The sequence below is a fragment of the Oncorhynchus masou genome, unplaced genomic scaffold, assembly GCF_036934945.1.
Source record: "Oncorhynchus masou masou isolate Uvic2021 unplaced genomic scaffold, UVic_Omas_1.1 unplaced_scaffold_1028, whole genome shotgun sequence".
In the NCBI taxonomy this organism is placed as follows: domain Eukaryota; kingdom Metazoa; phylum Chordata; class Actinopteri; order Salmoniformes; family Salmonidae; genus Oncorhynchus; species Oncorhynchus masou.
In genome coordinates this window covers 63,794-84,725 of record NW_026999973.1, presented here as the reverse complement: position 1 = coordinate 84,725, position 20,932 = coordinate 63,794, and the positions used below count along the sequence as shown (strand labels likewise).

The 20,932-nt window shown below is 47.4% G+C and overlaps 2 protein-coding genes across 2 annotated transcripts in view; one reads left to right on the top strand and one right to left on the bottom strand.

Moving 5' to 3' along the window:
• Window positions 1–285: 285 nt before the first annotated feature.
• Window positions 286–8,535, top strand: LOC135528762 (sodium/myo-inositol cotransporter 2-like). The gene is made up of 11 exons (XM_064957829.1): window positions 286–387; window positions 529–634; window positions 761–841; window positions 1,640–1,845; window positions 2,134–2,269; window positions 2,401–2,508; window positions 3,535–3,685; window positions 4,328–4,496; window positions 7,118–7,333; window positions 7,582–7,753; window positions 8,050–8,535. Exons 1-11 carry the CDS (start codon window positions 292–294, stop codon window positions 8,271–8,273), a joined length of 1,665 nt encoding a protein of 554 aa, XP_064813901.1. The 5' UTR covers window positions 286–291; the 3' UTR covers window positions 8,274–8,535.
• An 11,792-nt stretch (window positions 8,536–20,327) lies between these two features.
• Window positions 20,328–20,932, bottom strand: part of LOC135528760 (rho GTPase-activating protein 17-like) — a 52,323-nt gene continuing 51,718 nt past the window's right edge. The window contains exon 17 of the mRNA XM_064957827.1: window positions 20,328–20,613. Coding sequence (XP_064813899.1) covers window positions 20,343–20,613 — 271 coding nt within the window. The 3' untranslated portion in view covers window positions 20,328–20,342. The remainder of the gene's footprint in view (window positions 20,614–20,932) is intronic.

Genomic DNA, 20,932 nt, shown 5'->3' with positions numbered 1-20,932 from the left:
ACAACACTTCCCTCTCTGTGTACTGAGACACAACACTTCCCTCTCTGTGTACTGAGACACAACACTTCCCTCTCTGTGTACTGAGACACAACACTTCCCTCTCTGTGTACTGAGACACAACACTTCCTCTCTGTACTGAGACACAACACTTCCCTCTCTGTGTACTGAGATACAACACTGAGACACAACACTTCCCTCTCTTTGAGATACTTTAGATCACAGTGGTGATAACTTGTTCAATCATTCATGTTCTGTCTATTTCCCTGTATCCCTAACATGCAGGTGACAACCATGCCTGAATACTTGCAGAAGCGATTCGGGGGGAAGCGAATACAATTATTCATAGCTATTTTGTATTTATTCATTTACATCTTCACAAAGATATCGGTAAGTAAAGTCAAAACACTTCTATGTATCTCATCAGCTATTTACTTTCTCAATACAACATTGTTTTGGACGTGAATCTTTTGAATGAATTAAGACCGCTTGCTCCGCTGCTGTGTGTGCGTCATGCGTGCGTGTGTGCAGGTGGATATGTATGCTGGGGCAGTGTTTATTCAACAGGCCCTGCAGTGGAACATCTATGTAGCTGTGGTGGTGCTTCTGCTCATCACTGCTCTTTACACTGTAACAGGTACACTCATTTTCTCTCTCTATGTCCCTTTCTCTCTTTCACTCTCTTCCAAAACAATCATATTTTTCCTAAAGTCTACCAGTTCAAACATACAGCCTGGTTCAGTGTTGTGCTGTGTTGTTTCAGGTGGTCTGGCTGCTGTCATGTACACAGACGCTGCCCAGACTGGCATCATGTTGATAGGAGCACTCACCCTCATGGGCTTCAGTAAGTCTCTGCTTTGGTGCTGTGTTGATCGGTGGCTACTGTATACACTGAGTTTACAAAATATTAGGAACACCTCCCTAATATTGAGTTGCCTTACAACAGCCTCAATTCGTTGGGGTATGGACTCTACAAGGTGTTGAAAGCTTTCCACAGGGATGCTGGCCCATGTTGACTCCAATGCTTCCAACAGTTGTTTCAAGTTGTCTGAATCTCCTTTGGGTAGTGGACCATTCTCGATACACATAGGAAACTGTTGACACAAGCCGGTGCTACTATAAATCGTTCAAAGGCACTTCAATGTTGAGTGTGAAAAACCCAGCAGCGTCGCAGTTCTTGACACAAACCAGTACGCCTGACACCTACTACCATCTACACTGATTGAGGTGGATTTAAGTGCCATCAATAATGGATCATAGCTGTCACCTGGTCAGACTATGTCGTGGAAAGAGCAGGTGTTCCTAATGTTTTTTATACTCAGTGTATGATTCAAAGATAAATACTTTCCAACTAGATTTGAGATTTCCTTAGTTATTGATTTTCATGTTTTTCACTCTCTGTATAGTTTACACTCTGTACAGTACAGTACAGTACAGTACAGTACAGGGCAGTACAGTACAGGGCAGAACAGTACAATACAGGGCAGTACAGTACAGTACAGCAGTACAGTACAATACAGGCAGTACAGTACAGGGCAGTACAGTACAGGGCAGTACAGTACAGTACAGTGCAGTACAGTACAATACAGGGCAGTGCAGTACAGTTTGCCTAACTGTCTAACTCTGCCCTACTCCTGTGGAGGTTTCGCTGAGGTGGGGGGCTGGAACGCCCTCCTAGAGGGGTATGCTACGGCCATCCCCTCTGTCCGCGACCCTAACACCACATGTGGCATCCCCCGGGACGACGCCTTCCACCTGTTCCGTGACCCTGTGACCTCTGACCTGCCCTGGCCGGGCATCCTCCTGGGCATGTCCATACCCTCCATGTGGTACTGGTGCTCAGACCAGGTAACCGTGACACTGCTTAGAGACAGTCACTAGATGGCCAAGAGGAGAAGATCTGAGGTATCAGCATTGATACACCTTAAAGGGGAATGGAAACACTAGGCTTTAGAACACCATCTAACTTGAACTGTAAATCACCGTATTGGCATTGTTGCATCACTGGCAGGAGAGTTTTGATTCACCTTAATAATAAAACAGATGGATTGTTTAAGTGCTCTATACACTTAGGAGGCACATTCAGCTGCTCTGTCAACAGTTCCAGTCACTGATTCTGTGTTGTGTTGTATCCAGGTGATAGTGCAGCGCTCCCTGGCTGCTAAGAACCTGCTCCATGCTAAAGGAGGCTCCCTGCTGGCTGCCTACCTCAAGATCCTGCCCTTCTTCATGATGGTCCTGCCCGGCATGATCAGCAGAATACTCTACCCAGGTACAATGTCCTAAGTGCAAGGCTTTGGCAGTAACTCTAGAGAGGATACTGTACCTAGGTAAAACCTGCTGATACCACTCTCAAACAAAGGAGAAACAGTATATTTACAGCAGCGTTGTTGTTGCGTCTAGACGAGGTGGCGTGTGGTGACCCTGAGGTGTGTACTGAGGTGTGTGGGAACCCAGTGGGCTGTTCAGACATCGCCTACGCCAAACTGGTCATGAAGCTACTGCCCTCAGGTGAGGAACTTTTTCTCTCTGTAACATGTTGTATATCTCCATCTGTCTATGTCACTTCCTGTACACACTGAGATACTGTTCAACTGAAGACCGAGGTCAGCCTGCAGGCGCCCGGGCGGCCACAAGGAGTCGCTAGAGCGCGATGAACTTGGTAAAGCCCCCCACCCAAACCCTCCCCTAACGACGCTGGACAAACGTGCACCGACCTATGGGACTCCTGGTCACAGCCGGTTGTGACACAGCCTGGTTAAAAGTTACATTGAGATCTGATTGTATTCAGATCTTATAAGTGTAAACAAACAATATAAGGACAAGATCAGATTGAAGGACGCATGTTAGAGGCAGGTAACTCTCCATACTCCTGTCTCTCTCTGTGTACTCTCCATACTCCTCTCTCTCTCTCTGTGTACTCTCCATACTTCTCTCTCTGTGTACTCTCCATACTTCTGTCTCTCTCTCTCTGTACTCTCCATACTCCAGTCTCTCTCTGTGTTTGCTCCATACTCCTGTCTCTCTCTCTCTGTGTACTCTTCATACACCTGTCTCTCTCCCTCTGTGTACTCTCCATACTTCTGTCTCTCTCTCTCTCTCTCTGTGTACTCTCCATACACCTGTCTCTCTCCCTCTGTGTACTCTCCATACTCCTGTCTCTCTCTCTCTCTCTCTGTGTACTCTCCATACTTGTCTCTCTCTCCCTCTGTGTACTCTCCATACTTCTCTCTCTGTGTACTCTCCATACTCCAGTCTCTCTCTCTGTGTACTCTCCATACTCCTCTCTCTCTCTCTGTGTACTCTCCATACTTCTGTCTCTCTCTCTCTCTCTCTGTACTCTCCATACTCATGTGTCTCTCCCTCTGTGTACTCTCCAAACTCCTGTCTCTCTCCCTCTGTGTACTCTCCATACTCATGTCTCTCTGTACTCTCCATACTCTCTCTCTCCCTCTGTGTACTCTCCATACTCCTGTCTCTGTCCCTCTGTGTACTCGCCATACTCCTGTCTCTCTCTCTCTCTCTCTTGCTCTCCAGGTCTGCGTGGTCTGATGATGGCGGTGATGATTGCTGCTCTCATGTCCTCCCTCACCTCCATCTTCAACAGCTCCAGCACCATCTTCACCATGGACCTGTGGAGGCATGTCCGGCCCCGAGCAACCGAGTGGGAACTCATGCTCGTGGGAAGGTATACATACACATGCACTCATACTCATGCATACACATACTCATGCATACTCATACTCATGCATACTCATACATACACATACTCATGCATACTCATACTCATGCATACTCATACTCATGCATACTCGTGCATACACATACTTGTGCATACTCATACTCGTGCATACTCATACTCGTGCATACTCATACTCGTGCATACACATACTCGTGCATACACATACTCGTGCATACACATACTCGTGCATGCACATACTCGTGCATACACATACTCGTGCATACTCATACTCGTGCATACTCATACTCGTGCATACTCATACTCGTGCATACTCATACTCGTGCATACTCATACTCGTGCATACTCATACTCGTGCATACTCATACTCGTGCATACTCATACTCATGCATACTCATACTCATGCACTCATACTCATACTCATGCATACTCATACTCATGCATACTCATGCACATGCATACTCATGCATACTCATACTCATGCATACTCATACTCATGCATACACATACTCATGCATACACATACTCATGCATAAACATACTCATGCATACACATACTCATGCATACACATACTCATGCATACTCATACTCATGCTCGTGGGAAGGTACACATACACTATCCTCCTCAGGATGTTTGTGCTGGTTCTGGTGGTGGTGTCAGTGCTCTGGATCCCTGTGGTCCAGGCCAGTCAGGGAGGACAGCTGTTTATCTACATCCAGTCCATCAGTACCTATCTCCAGCCCCCTGTTTCCATCGTCTTCCTGACTGGATGCTTCTGGAAGAGGACCAATGAGAAGGTGTGCTTGTGTGTGTGTGGGGGGGGGATACAGAGTACAGTATGTGAGGTAGTGAACTTGTCTGCAGTGAAGGCGTCTGGAGTGTAGTGAAGGTTTCTGTAGTGAAATGATCTATAATGAAGGTTTGTAGTGAAGGTGTCTGGTGAAAATGTGTGTAGTGAAGGTATTTTTAGTGAAAGTATGTGCTGTGAAAGTATGTGCAGTGATGGTATGTGTAATGAAGGTATGTGAAGTGTGTAGTGAATTTGTGTAGTGAAAGTGTGTGTAGTGAAAATGTGTGTAGTGAAGGTATATGTAGTGTGTAGTGAAAATGTGTGTAGTGAAATTATTTGTAGTGGAGGTATGTATAGTGAAAGTATGTGTAGTGAAGCTGTCTGTAGTGAAGTCTTGTGTAGTGAAAATGTGTGTAGTGAAGGTATGTGCAGTGAAGGTGTATGTAGTGAAGGTATGTAGGTGTGTGTAGTGAAATTGTGTGTAGTGAAGTTGTCTGTAGGGAAGGTGTCTGTAGGGATTTGTAGTGAAGGTGTGTGTAGTGAACATGTCTCCCAAACCATCTCAATTGGTTGAGGTCAGGTGATTGTAGAGGCCAGGTCATCTGATGCAGCACTCCATCACTCTCCTTCTTGGTCAAATAGCCCTTACACAGCCTGGAGGTGTGTTGGGTCATTGTCCTGTTGAAAAACAAATTATGGTAGCCATGCTGGTTAAGTGTGCCTTGAAATCTAAATAAATCACTGACAGTGTCACCAGCAAAGCACCCCCACACCATCACACCTCCTCCTCCATGCTTCACAATGGGAACCACACATGCAGAGAGCATCCTTTCACTAATTTGTCTCTCACAAAGACACTGCGGTTGGATCCAAAAATCTAACATTTGGACTCAAACCAAAGGACACATTTCCATGGGTCGAATGTCAATTGCTCATGTTTCTTTGCCCAAGCAAGTCTCTTCTTATTATTGGTGTCCTTTAGTGGTGGTTTCTTTGCAGCAATTTGACCATGAAGGCCTGATTCACACAGTCTCCTCTGAACAGTTGATGTTGAGATCTGTCTGTTATTTGAACTCTTCTGTGAAGCATTTATTTGGGCTGCAATTTCTGAGGCTGGTAACTAATGAACTTATCCTCTGCAGCAGAAATAACTCTGGGTCTTCCATTCCTGTGTCGGTCCTCATGACAGCCAGTTTCATCTTAGAGCTTGATGGTTTTGCGACTGCACAGTTCCGTATTGACTGACCTTCATGCCTTAATGTAATGATGGACTGTCGTTTCTCTTTGCTTATTTGAGCTCTTCTTGCCATAATATGGACTTGGTCTTTTACCAAATAGGGCTGTCTTCTGTATACCACCCCTACCTTGTCACAACAGAACTGATTGGCTCAAATGCATTAAGGAAAGAAATTCCACAAATTAACTTGTATTTATTTTATTTATTTATTTCACCTTTATTTAACCAGGTAGGCAAGTTGAGAACAAGTTCTCATTTACAATTGCGACCTGGCCAAGATAAAGCAAAGCAGTTCGACACATACAACGACACAGAGTTACACATGGAGTAAAACAAACATACAGTCAATAATACAGTATAAACAAGTCTATATACGATGTGAGCAAATGAGGTGAGATAAGGGAGGTAAAGGCAAAAAAAAGGCCATGGTGGCAAAGTAAATACAATATAGTAAGTAAAACACTGGAATGGTAGATTTGCAATGGAAGAATGTGCAAAGTAGAAATAAAAATAATGGGGTGCAAAGGAGCAAAATAAATAAATAAATTAAATACAGTAGAGAAAGAGGTAGTTGTTTGGGCTAAAATATAGGTGGTCTATGTACAGGTGCAGTAATCTGTGAGCTGCTCTGACAGTTGGTGCTTAAAGCTAGTGAGGGAGATAAGTGTTTCCAGTTTCAAGGAAACAAGGCACACCTGTTAATTGAAATGCATTCCAGGTGACTTCATGAAGCTGTTTGACAGAATGCCAAGAGTGTGCAAAGCTGTCATCAAGGCAAAGGGTGGCTACTTTGAAGAATCTCAAATATAAAATATATTTTGACTTGTTTAACACTTTGTTGGTTACTACATGATTCAATGTGTTATTTATTTATTCTACAATGTAAAAAATAGTACAAAGAAAGAAAAACCCTTGAATGAGTAGGTGTGTCCAAACTTTAGACTGGTACTGTATGTGTAGTGAAGGTGTCTGTAGTAAAGGTGTGTGTAGTGAAGGTGTGTGAAGTGAAGGTGTCTAGTGTAGGTGTGTGAAGTGAAGGTGTGTGTAGTGAAGGTGTGTGAAGTGAAGGTGTGTGAAGTGAAGGTGTGTGTAGTGAAGGTGTCTAGTGTAGGTGTGTGAAGTGAAGGTGTGTGTAGTGAAGGTGTGTGTAGTGAAGGTGTGTGAAGTGAAGGTGTATGAAGTGAAGGTGTCTAGTGTAGGTGTGTGAAGTGAAGGTGTGTGTAGTGAAGGTGTATGTAGTGGAGGTAAGTGTTTGCATCTGAAAATAGGCTGTACTTGGTTTTTCACCGACAGGAATGAAATGCTACTCAATTTGCAATCAGATTGCAGTAAAAGTCAGATGTATTGAAAGATGATGTAGAGATGAAATGTCCCTCCTTTGTGTTCTGCAGGGGGCTTTCTGGGGCCTGTTCCTGGGCCTACTGGTGGGCGGTGTGAGGATGGCCCTAGACTTTATCTATCCCTCACCACTGTGTTACCAGGAGGACAGCAGGCCTGATGTGGTGAAACATGTCCACTACCTCTACTTCTCCACCGTTCTGTCTCTGCTCACCCTGGTGGTGGTGGTGGGAGTCAGCCTGGCCACGGAGAAACCCCGCCCAGAGCAGGTGAGGGGAGGCTGGGGAGTGCTACTAAACCAGAGCTCAAATACAGTATCTTGATAGTGATTGTGATGGCAATTGTGTATTTGAACAAATCAACCTATTGATTTCAACGACACTGTGATAAATTAAGAATTTGCATCTACAGTACTGTCTAAATCAAATATAAACTTGAGATAGACAGTGTAATAAATGTGAGCACAATATGGCCTATCACTAACCGTTGCTGTGTCTGTGTTGTTGCTACGGAACAGATCAGCCGACTCACCTGGTTCACCAGATTTGATAAGGTGGAGAAGAGCAGTGGAGCTTTAGAGACAGTAGAGACTGTGACTAGTGCTACAGAGACCGAGGAGAGTGCAGAGCAGGAGATAGAAGACAGAGTGCAGGAGAAGGCTAACGGAGAGACACACCTCCAGAGGAAAGGTGGGTAGTGTTGTCCCTTTTTAGGTAGCAGTAGGTTAATACTGGTAAGTTGCTTCAACAATACCAAGGACCATGATTCATACAATACTCACAATCCCAGTGCTTGAAGTGGACTGAAATAGGTGCCAGCACTCATTTTGGGTGCCAGTACTGTTTATATTTAGGTGCAGGAATATTTTTAAGACAGCAATATTCTATAAGATGCCGGTACCCAAAACTGAGGCGCCAGTACAGGTGTGTTCCAGTTCAAGTCAAACACTGCTCATACGCATATACCCACACTTCTCTCTCCCCAGTCTCCTCAGAAGCCAGTGTGAGGAGCCAGTCCAGGCTGAAGGCCGCCCTCTACTGGCTGTGTGGGATGGAGCGGCAAAAGGAGGGTGACAGCGCCCCACAACCCCCTCTTCTTCTCGACCCCGCTAGCTCTCTGGAAGAGGACCCATGCCTTAGCCACGTGGTCGACGCCAACCTCATCATCTGCCTCTCCATCGCAGTCTTTATCATTGGCTACTGGGCCTAGTGAGGAATTCTCAACAGCCAATGATATTGGCAGGGACAGGTGGTGCTTGGCCATTGCTGCAGCATCATCGGAAAGCTGCTGAAGTGTCACAGTAAATGCTGTTATTTATTATTGTATAATAGCAATGTATAGTTTTTTTTATAACCCCAGCCACTCTCAGCCCATCCCACCCCTCAGCCACTCTCAGCCCATCCCACCCCTCAGCCACTCTCAGCCCATCCCACCCCTCAGCCACTCTCAGCCCATCCCACCCTCAGCCACTCTCAGCCCATCCCACCCCTCAGCCACTCTCAGCCCATCCCACTCAGCCACTCTCAGCCCATCCCACCCCTCAGCCACTCTCCCAGCCCATCCCACCCCCTCAGCCACTCTCAGCCCATCCCACCCCTCAGCCACTCTCAGCCCATCCCACCCCTCAGCCCATCCCACTCTCAGCCCATCCCACCACTCAGCCACCCCTCAGCCACTCTCAGCCCATCCCACCCTCAGCCACTCTCAGCCCATCCCATCCCACTCAGCCACTCTCAGCCCATCCCACCCCTCAGCCACTCTCAGCCCATCCCACCCCTCAGCCACTCTCAGCCCATCCCACCCCAGCCACTCTCAGCCCATCCCACCACTCAGCCACTCTCCAGCCCATCCCACCACTCAGCCACTCTCAGCCCATCCCACCCCTCAGCCACTCTCAGCCCATCCCACCCTCAGCCACTCTCAGCCCATCCCACCACTCAGCCACTCTCAGCCCATCCCACCCCATCAGCCACTCTCAGCCCATCCCACCCCTCAGCCACTCAGCCCATCCCAACCCTCAGCCCATCCCATCCCCCCTCAGCCACTCTCAGCCCATCCCACCAGCCCATCCCACCCCTCAGCCACTCTCAGCCCATCCCACCACTCAGCCACTCTCAGCCCATCCCACCACTCAGCCACTCTCAGCCCATCCCACCAGCCCATCCCACCCTCAGCCACTCTCAGCCCATCCCACCCCTCAGCCACTCTCAGCCCATCCCACCCCTCAGCCACTCTCAGCCCATCCCACCCCTCAGCCACTCTCAGCCCATCCCACCATCAGCCACTCTCAGCCCATCCCACCCACTCAGCCACTCTCAGCCCATCCCACCACTCAGCCACTCTCAGCCCATCCCACCCCCTCAGCCACTCTCAGCCCATCCCACCACTCAGCCACTCTCAGCCCATCCCACAGCCCCTCAGCCCATCCCAACCCTCAGCCACTCTCAGCCCATCCCAGCCACTCTCCCCTCAGCCACTCTCAGCCCATCCCACCCCTCAGCCACTCTCAGCCCATCCCACCCCTCAGCCACTCTCAGCCCATATCAGCCACTCTCAGCCCATCCCACCACTCAGCCACTCTCAGCCCATCCCACCCCTCAGCCACTCTCAGCCCATCCCACCCACTCTCAGCCCATCCCACCTCTCAGCCCATCCCACCCTCTCAGCCCATCCCATCAGCCACTCTCAGCCCATCCCACCCCTCAGCCACTCTCAGCCCATCCCACCCTCTGCCAGCCAGCCCATCCCACCCTCAGCCACTCTCAGCCCATCCCACCCTCAGCCACTCTCAGCCCATCCCACCCCTCAGCCACTCTCAGCCCATCCCACCCTCAGCCCAGCCCATCCCACCCTCAGCCACTCTCAGCCCATCCCACCCCCTCAGCCCATCCCACCCCTCAGCCACTCTCAGCCCATCCCACCCCTCAGCCACTCTCAGCCCATCCCACCCCTCAGCCCATCCCACCCCTCAGCCACTCTCAGCCCATCAGCCACTCTCAGCCCATCCCACCCTCAGCCACTCTCAGCCCATCCCACCCCAGCCACTTCAGCCCATCCCACCACTCAGCCACTCTCAGCCCATCCCACCACTCAGCCACTCTCAGCCCATCCCACCACTCAGCCACTCTCAGCCCATCCCACCACTCAGCCACTCTCAGCCCATCCCACCCCTCAGCCACTCTCAGCCCATCCCACCACTCAGCCACTCTCAGCCCATCCCACCCATCAGCCACTCTCAGCCCATCCCACCCCTCAGCCACTCTCAGCCCATCCCACCCCACTCAGCCACTCTCAGCCCATCCCACCACTCAGCCACTCTCAGCCCATCCCAGCCCTCTCAGCCACTCTCAGCCCATCCCACCCTCAGCCACTCTCAGCCCATCCCACCCTCAGCCACTCAGCCCATCCCATCCAGCCCATCCCACCCCTCAGCCACTCTCAGCCCATCCCACCCCTCAGCCACTCTCAGCCCATCCCACCCCCTCAGCCACTCTCAGCCCATCCACCCCTCAGCCACTCTCAGCCCATCCCACCCCTCAGCCACTCTCAGCCCATCCCAGCCACTCTCAGCCCATCCCACCACTCAGCCACTCTCAGCCCATCCCACCCTCAGCCACTCTCAGCCCATCCCACCACTCAGCCACTCTCAGCCCATCCTCAGCCCTCTCAGCCCATCCCACCCCTCAGCCACTCTCAGCCCATCCCACTCAGCCACTCTCAGCCCATCCCCCACCAGCCACTCTCAGCCCATACCGATCACCATAGACCACCCTCATTTGGTTTCCATGTGCCATATATCTTTCAATTGTGCTGTGATTTTTTTCAAAATGTCTGAATCTTTCTAATCGTATATTATGCAGAGATTGTGAGCTAAAGATGAAAACCTTTCCTACGAGTATTATATTATTTATTGACTGACTAATGCTTTCCAAATTACCCAACACTGCTATTTGTAAGGTTAATTTTAAGTGCATGTGATTTTTTTAATCGTTCCTGAACCTGTGACCAGAAACAAGCTACATAGGGGCAATACCAGAATAAATGATCTAGTGATTCTGCCTCTTCACAGCAACATCTACAGAGCTGAGATGGTTGTATGCCCGATATATATGGCATTCTGTTGGTGGCAAGAATTTTATATATGAATTTAAATTGAAAAATTAAGTATTGAATCAACTGTAGTTTTTTGTACCAGTTCATAAACCCTATGCCATGGAATTGGTACATCAAATCTCCTATTCATGTTGTACCCTGTATGGTCGCAGCTGTCAACATTTTTGTCCTCAGATGAAACTGGTATATTATTCTATTTATGCCAGTTCATTCAGCCAATTTGTATCTTTACTATATGGCAGCAATGTATAGTTTTGATTGGCAGTGTTTAAATGGGCATGATGCCTCTCAATATGCTACATTTATTATAGCTCTTACTAAGAGTAGACATTCCATTAGATTACAATATACAGTATCAATTCAGTATTCAGCTGACATGAATAAACATGGGATATTCCTGTTTTAATTCATGTTTAGTTTATTTAGAGTAATAATACCCAAAACTATTTTCCTTTAATATGAACAAACAGTGGAGGATCCATTCACTCATTATCGAAAATATTTGTTAATTTTCAGGTTGAAATGACACGGGCAGAAAAAAAGCAATGCAAATCACATTCAAAACATGCAATGTAGTGAATAAAAGGCAATAATCACAAGCAGAGTGAGAAGCCAGGTTACCCACTAAAGATTGTCAACATAACATCCTAAATTTGAATAGTAATCATAAAATAAAACCTGGGATATTGTTCTGTTGGGTTGTCCATTTCCTGAGCTAAATTAAATCAAAACAAATCATTTCTCAAATAAAAAAATCTGTGGCAGGAAATATCCAATCACTTTTCTTATATAACTTTTCTTTTAAAGGGGAAATCTGTGGCAGGGAATATCCAATCACTTTTCTTATATAACTTTTCTTTTAAAGGGGAAATCTGTGGCAGGGAATATCCAATCACTTTTCTTATATAACTTTTCTTTTAAAGGGGAAATCTGTGGCAGGGAATATCCAATCACTTTTCTTATATAACTTTTCTTTTAAAGGGGAAATCTGTGATTGGTATACACATTTTTGGCAGGGGTGACTGTTTTGTTTGAATTCAGCTCTGTTGAATAAAACGCAGTCCTATATTATATTGCGGTAAGACAGGGTAAAAACAACAACAAATGAAACAGGGTGAATATTGGGAGTGGAGAAGACACAGTATGAAACGAATGCAGTTAATTAAATTGCACTCCTCATTGATACTTATTTGGTCCTTGGCAACTATTAAAACATTTATATTACAAACACAAAGCAGCACACTCACCAAATGTTTTTATTCATCAACTGGCATCTTTGGTCCTTGAGAGCTCTCATCAAATCAAGTATGGCAATTTATAGGATTCTTTGGGCTCACCATGTATAGTTGCTCATCAATAGCACTTTCTGCATTACATTTGTATATACTTGGCCCATTAAAAAACATTAAAGAAAGTTCTCAAATGGGGCAAAATTGCAGTTTTGTAGACAATCTTAGGTAATGCATTGAGGACAAACAAATGAGCAATTTCCATTCAAAAAATATTCCTACAACCACCATACAATGTACCACAGGGAGGAAAGTTACATCATACAAACATAGAAGTTCTGAGCTTTTAGGTTTACAAGCTTAGCCTCCCACCCAGCCCCAATTCAATGTCAACATTCTACAATGGATCCAAAGATGAAACAGTATATTCAGATCCGATGCTTCCAGGTACTGGGTCATAACATTACAGCTTCGCCAGCATTGGAGTTCAGTGGTTTTATATATATATATATATATATATATATATATATATATATATATATATATATATATATTGTCCAGTCCCAGTACAGGCTTGGTTGATTCAATAGAAAGCTACAGTGGCATCTCTAGCTGCAGGCCAACTTCCTATCATGTTTAGCAGAACGAAGGTTCAGTGAACATGGGGTGATCCTGTGGTTCAGTTCCAATACTGTTGATGGTTTATGGATGGAAGGGTGTTGGTGTTGAGGGTGTTGGGTGCTGGGTGCCAACAGTGTTGAGTTTGGATTATGGAGTAAGAGAAGGTTGTCTAGTCCCTGTATTGTTGTAGAGAGTAATGTTGGCTAGGGGTTGTTTATTATTGCTCACTGGATTGATGAGCAAGGAGTTTGTATGGTCCAGTCTGTAGAGGCTCAGGGCTGACTCCAACTACGGCGATAGGATGAATGGCTAGCATATTGCCAATTGGGCAGAGGCAGAATGTTTTTTGGTGATGTCTGTTAGAGTGATCCCTCCCCCTTTCACAGACTGGTGCTCTCTGATTGGATCTCAGGGTCCAAGGGAGGGGTTGAATAGGGGGAAGGCTCATGACCAGCAGAGCTCTCCCCTTGTATGTCCACCATAATTTCAGGGATAAGGGCTCGGCCAATCCCCTTCAAGTTCAGGCTGGCATCTACAGAAGACATTTAGATTGACAGGTAAGTGATCACAGGTAAGTGATGACAGGTAAGTGATCACAGCCTACTAGGGTTAGGATTAATTACATTTTAATTCAGGCAATTCAGGGGATAAATTTAAATTCCAGTTTAAGAATTGAGAAGTGGTATTTATTAGCCAATTCAGGAGATAAATAAAAATTCCAGTTCAAGAATTGAGAAGTGCTATTTATCGTTTTCAATTATGATTTTTCGATTTCAGATCACTTCCCGAATTGATGCAATTGACCTTAACCCTGCAGTACACCACTATCAGTCTGCAGCAAGAAGCTCTACAGAACAGACAGAGGCACACACATCAGTCACCGAACAGACCATATCCACACCTCAAACCTAAGGAAAGCACACAAACTCTGCATCCTGGAGAAAAGACACCAAGGATTTGTCATATTGCAATATATATATATATATATAAATAAAAATAAAAGGAAATATATTTGACTATGACAGGGAAGTTGAATGCCACTTTTGCATCCTGGAGAAAAGACACCAAGGATTTGTCATATTGTAAAATAAATATATATATATATAATAAAAAAGGAAATACATTTGACTATGACAGGGAAGTTGAATGCCACGTGCCACAGTTTGTACATTTTCCGATGTGGGAAATGTGATTTCAATAACAGAGTGACTTGGAGAGTATTGTTGATATGTTACTCTGAAATGCTAGAAGTGCATCACCTGGGTTCTGGAGTGCTTCAAAGAAATTAAGCCAATTCCAGTCATTTAGATGGTCTGGACATGAATTTTCAAATATCCCACAACTCTTTGCTTTTATGCAGATTCATTCTAAAGTTAATGTCCAGGCCTTCTATTACACTGCTCAAAAAAATTAAGGGAACACTTAAACAACACAATGTAACTCCAAGTCAATCACACTTCTGTGAAATCAAACTGTCCACTTAGGAAGCAACACTGATTGACAATAAATTTCACATGCTGTTGTGCAAATGGAATAGACACCAGGTGGAAATTATAGGCAATTAGCAAGACACCCCCAATAAAGGAGTAGTTCTGCAGGTGGTGACCACAGACCACTTCTCAGTTCCTATGCTTCCTGGCTGATGTTTTGGTCACTTTTGAATGCTGGTGGTGCTTTCACTCTAGTGGTAGCATGAGACGGAGTCTACAACCCACACAAGTGGCTCAGGTAGTGCAGCTCATCCAGGATGGAACATCAATGCGAGCTGTGGCAAGAAGGTTTGCTGTGTCTGTCAGCGTAGTGTCCAGAGCATGGAGGCGCTACCAGGAGACAGGCCAGTACATCAGGAGACGTGGAGGAGGACGTAGGAGGGCAACAACCCAGCAGCAGGACCACTACCTCCGCCTTTGTGCAAGGAGGAGCAGGAAGAGCACTGCCAGAGCCCTGCAAAATGACCTCCAGCAGGCCACAAATGTGCATGTGTCTGCTCAAATGGTCAGAAACAGACTCCATGAGGGTGGTATGAGGGCCCGATGTCCACAGATGGGGGTTGTGCTTACAGCCCAACACCGTGCAGGACGTTTGGCATTTGCCAGAGAACACCAAGATTGGCAAATTCACAGTCATGGTGTCAGTTTGGTGTAGGGTGGCATTTCTTTGGGGGGCCGCACAGCCCTCCATGTGCTCACCAGAGGTAGCCTGACTGCCATTGGGTACCGAGATGAGATCCTTAGACCCCTTGTGAGACCATATGCTGGTGCGGTTGGCCCTGGGTTCCTCCTAATGCAAGACAATGCTCGACCTCATGTGGCTGGAGTGTGTCAGCAGTTCCTGCAAGAGGAAGGCATTGATGTTATGGACTGGCCTGCCCGTTCCCCAGACCTGAATCCAATTGAGCACATCTGGGACATCATGTCTCGCTCCATCCACCAGCGCCACGTTGCACCACAGACTGTCCAGAAGTTGGCGGATGTTTTAGTCCAGGTCTGGGAGGAGATCCCTCAGGAGACCATCCGCCACCTCATCAGGAGCATGCCCAGGCGTTGTAGGGAGGTCATACAGGCACGTGAAGGCCACACACAGTACTGAGCCTCATTTTGACTTGTTTTAAGGACATTATCAAAGTTGAATCAGCCTGTAGTGTGGTCTTCCACTTTAATTTTGAGTGTGACTCCAAATCCAGATGTCCATGGGTTGATAAATTTGATTTCCATTGATAATATTTGTGTGATTTTGTTGTCAGCACATTCAACTATGTAAATAAAAAAATATTTAATAAGAATATTTCATTCATTCAGATCTGGGATGTGTTATTTTAGTGTTCCCTTTATTTTTTGGAGCAGTGTATTTGACTTAGATAAGAAATAGGAAGTAGAGTACCGACTGCACCGTCAGTATCAGACTGGACCATCGCTTGGACTATCCCAGGGGTGTCAAGAGTGGTTAGTTAACAAGGGTAGCTGTAAGTAGCCTTCAACCACAGCCATGGCACAACGGGGTGGGAATCACACGCATGTTATTTACTATTGGCAGACAGGGTTAATGCATTGGGCTCAACCACACACACACACACACACACACACACAGGCAGACACACACACACATGCAGACAAACACACGAGCACGTACGCACACACACGGAGAGCAAGGGGCTGCAACTCAGAGCGTCAGCCAATCATATCCTTACCATTACCTGCCTCTCAATCTCAGCTCACAGGCAGGGCGGCAGCTCACACATCTGCAATATTCCAATATTTACCCATCATGCATTTTAAATTAAATCACCACAATTACAGTGTATGGTGTGCGTGAGGCGATACTAAAGGCAGTGAGACCAGAATCCAAGTGAACAAACACCTTTCATGGTTATATTTCTCTCTCTGTGAGAGTCCTGATGAAATCACACAATGCTCGATTAGCTAGCATTGTCAGCAGCATATGATTTCATTGGCAGTTGGACAGTTAACTGTGTTAATACAGTAGGAAGACTTCCTGTTGTGTTTGCTTTGTGTCACTGTTTAATATCTAATACATTTGTGCATACACTTTTTATGTAGTGCTTTGTGTGTAACTATGTCTGAAACACTTAGCCAGAGCTTGAAAAAAAAGATTCTCAAAATGTCCTTCGACTAAAGAAAGAATGCATAGATAACATGCAGTGTGTGTGTGTGTGTGTGTGTGTGTGTGTGTGTGTGTGTGTGTGTGTGTGTGTGTGTAAATAGGGCCAACAATACATCAGTATGTGCTACTGCAATACCGTGTCTGAGTCAGCCAGGGAGCCTCCTGCTCTGCTTGAAACCTTGAGAGTTCCTACCAGGAAAACTGCCACCCCCACCCCCACCCCCACACCCACACACCCACACACTCCTCTGTTGAGATTCGTTTCCAGCTCTGATTATTATGTGAAGCTAATGAAGGAGCTGATTGGTGAATAATAGACTGAAACTCTATCCTTCTTTTAGTCATCCCTCCATCCTTCCTTTCTCTGGCTGCATTTTAGACTGTGTGTCATACCTTCTAGAGACAACCTTTCTCACCAGAGTGTTTCCTTCTTTACCACACGATGTATCATATCTCTGATAGGATATGGGCTGTGATTCTATCACCTGTGACTCACACAGCACATATTGAGAGCTGCATGGAGTCCTCTGTTGTAAGGTATACTGGCCAACTAGCGTACCCAAGTAAGTTTGTGTCATGACAGTTTAATATCCGTTATAGTCATGAGTAGTTTGGATTGGGAAAGGATGGACTGTAACTTTACCGGTGATGACCTTGGAGGCAGAGCCGCTGGGCCCGTTGCTGTCATCATTGCTGGGCGGCTGACGGGGCGGGGGAACTGTAGGTCGGGAACGTGGCTTCGGAGCCGGCCTGGTGGGGCGAGGGAGGGAGCCAGAGTGGAAGGAGGATAGAGGGGTGAAGGGGGTGGAGGTTGGACCATCGTGAGGAGGGGTGCTAGGGGGTGTGGGGGTGTGGGGGCGGAGAGGGGTCTGACTCCCCCTGAGACTGAGGGGGCTGTGGGGGCGGGTGGCTGGGGGCGTGGATGGGGGTTTCTTTACCAGAGTGGCGTCGTGGAGCGATGAGGGGGTAGGGGTTGTTAGGCGCGAGACTGTGGCCAAGGGTAGAGATATTAGCTACAAAGGGGTTGGCCTGTTTGGGTGGGGCAGGGGCTTGCTTCTTAGTACCTGGGGAAGACAAAATAAAACCATGGCTTTAAACTATGAAATCACACTGATCAAAACACTGATAAGTACGTGAGTTAAAAAGGTCTGAGCTTCTATCTGATTTGATGGATGCTATTGTGGTCCTCTGTAGCTCACTTGGTAGAAAATGCATGCATGACTGTAAGTCGTTGTGGATGAAAGTGTCTGCTAAATTGGATATACTATTTGAAGTACGTTGTGTCAGTCTCTTAAGTGGAAACTACCAGAGGGTGTAGAGAGGTGTGGTTGGGTGGTCAGAGTGTGTTCTCTCACCTCTGCGTCCAATGTGGGGGCTAGGACCCCTGCATCCTGCCTGGGAGTGGGGCATCCCCACGGTGAGCTGGGAGCCCCCGTTCCTCAGGGGAGCGGGGGTGGTGGTGGGGTCATGGCCAGGGCTGTAGAGATAGAGGACAAACCACACTGTCACCTGTCAGTCTACAAGCCAGGTCTCAATGCAAAGTGATGACATGCAAAAACTGCATCACAGGTCAGGGTTTGTTACTTCCTTGGCAATCGTGTACAAAGAACAATTACAGTGACAATTAGCCAGTTACATGAGTCAAATCATAACATGGAAAGATTAAAGACAATTACGTCTCTCAAAACACAGTGTGTTTCCAACTGACACAAAACAGATGGAAAAACAATAAAGGAAACACAGGAAGTTCATTCAAGGAAAGTAATTACAGTTGCACATGCATTGAGGATAACCAGAGCAGGAGTACCAAGCCTGCTTGGGATGATCCCAGCATGGTAAACCATAGGGCTGTGAGTCAAGAGTTTGGGACAATCACAAAGCAAACATTAGACAACTACATAGCCAAAGCAACAGGTATGCATGCAGGGCTGACCAACAGACAGGTATGCATGAAGGGCTGACCAACAGACAGGTATGCATGCTGGGGGAGGGCTGACCAACAGACAGGTATGCATGCTGGGGGAGGGCTGACCAACAGACAGGTATGCATGCTGGGGGAGGGCTGACCAACAGACAGGTATGCATGCTGGGGGAGGGCTGACCAACAGACAGGTATGCATGCTGGGGGAGGGCTGACCAACAGACAGGTATGCATGCTGGGGGGGCTGACCAACAGACAGGTATGCATGCTGGGGGAGGGCTGACCAACAGACAGGTATGCATGCTGGGGGAGGGCTGACCAACAGACAGGTATGCATGCTGAAGGAGGGCTGACCAACAGACAGGTATGCATGCTGGGGAGGGCTGACCAACAGACAGGTATGCATGCTGGGGAGGGCTGACCAACAGACAGGTATGCATGCTGGGGGAGGGCTGACCAACAGACAGGTATGCATGCCAACAGACAGGTATGCATGCTGGGGGAGGGCTGACCAACAGACAGGTATGCATGCTGGGGAGGGGGACAGGGGCTGACCAACAGACAGGTATGCATGCTGGGGGAGGGCTGACCAACAGACAGGTATGCATGCATGACCAACAGACAGGTATGCATGCTGGGGGAGGGCTGACCAACAGACAGGTATGCATGACCAACAGACAGGTATGCATGCTGGGGGGAGGGCTGACCAACAGACAGGTATGCATGCTGGGGGGGCTGGGGCTGACAGACATGCATGCTGGGGGAGGGATGCTGACCAACAGACAGGTATGCATGCTGGGGAGGGCTGACCAACAGACAGGTATGCATGCTGGGGGAGGGCTGACCAACAGACAGGTATGCATGCTGGGGGAGGGCTGACCAACAGACAGGTATGCATGATGGGGGGGGATGACCAACAGACAGGTATGCATGCTGGGGGGAGGGCTGACCAACAGACAGGTATGCATGCTGGGGAGGGCTGACCAACAGACAGCCACATGAACGGTCTGGACAGACAAATATTTAGGAAGGCTGGTAGGAAGGCAGACACTTGAGGGAGCAGGACCAGCACCCTGTCTGGGAAGGGATAGGACAATAGACAAGCACCAATAACAAAGCTGCTTCCTGGATCACGAGGAGAGGCCTTTCAACAAACAGCTAAATCATTGGCTTTGGGACATCGGTTTGATTTACAGCATACTTGATTTCATTGGGTGTGATTACAACACACTGTATCAGCCTGCATAGAACAATATGGGACAAGCAAACACAAAAGGTCAATGACAGAGTGAGTAGCTGTAGGTTGATCAATCAGGATCGACAGCAGGGCGGCGCGTAACCTTCTGGTTTCTGTTTGGCTGATTGGTGACGGGAGGGGAGGGACTCAGTTTCTGCTTCCTCCTTACCTATTCTCCTCAGCGCTGTGCTGGGTAAGAGGCAGAGGCTGCTGCCCTGTGGCCACCTGGACCTCTGGTGCCCCACCCTGACCCCCACCCTCCCTAGCCAGGCCAGGCTGGCCAGCCTCCGTACTCCCACACAGAGTTTGCTCCTGGGTCTGGGGCTCAGCCACAGGCTGGGTCTGGGTGACTCCTCCAGCCTCTGGCGGTGGTAGAGGGGGCTGGAAGGCGGGCGAAGAAGCATGATGGTGCTGTTTTCTATTTAGAGTGGCAGATCTACGTGGGGTGGGGGTGGGGTCACCCAGTTTGTTAGGAGTGGGGCTATACAGAGGGGAGAGGGGAGAGAGTGAGGGGTGAAGACACACCGATGACAACATCAGAGAGGTGAGAGACAGAGACAGAGAGAGAGAGAGACAGAATGACAGAGACAGAGAGGAGAGACAGAGAGAGAGACAGAGAGGAGAGAGACAGACACAGAGACAGAGAGAGACAGAATGACAGAGACAGAGAGGAGAGAGACAGACACAGATACAGAGACAGAGAGGAGAGACAGAGAGAGACAGAGAGGAGAGAGACAGACACAGAGACAGAGAGAGACAGAATGACAGAGACAGACAGAATGACAGAGACAGACAAAGAGACAGGGACTGACAGAAAGACAGTTAAAAGAGAGACCACTCCAGAGAGAGAGAGAGAGAGAGAGAGAGAAGAATGAGGTATTAACCAAAGGCCTTTACTGAAGCAGAGATCACATGATTCTAGTTCAAGTGAGCTTTGAACTAGTGAACTTTGAGCTCCTTCCATTTCTTACAGCTTGACAACAGAATAGAGTGACAAAACACACAACCAGTAACCTAAAATCTAGGCTTTAATAGAGGTGGCATATAAGGGGTTCAAAGTGTTAAACATTGTTTCGTATTTCAGAATGGTGACACAGCTTGATAAAAGTGTGATTCAATTCAAGAC

Bases quoted from the DNA above. Each gene is read 5' to 3' on its own strand.
- LOC135528762 (XM_064957829.1), top strand. From the start codon at position 292: ATGCCTGAATACTTGCAGAAGCGATTCGGGGGGAAGCGAATACAATTA. The intron at 842-1,639 runs GTAAGTCTCTGC...ACTCCTGTGGAG, and splicing joins ACTCACCCTCATGGGCTTCA to GTTTCGCTGAGGTGGGGGGC. The intron at 2,270-2,400 runs GTACAATGTCCT...TGTTGCGTCTAG, and splicing joins CAGCAGAATACTCTACCCAG to ACGAGGTGGCGTGTGGTGAC.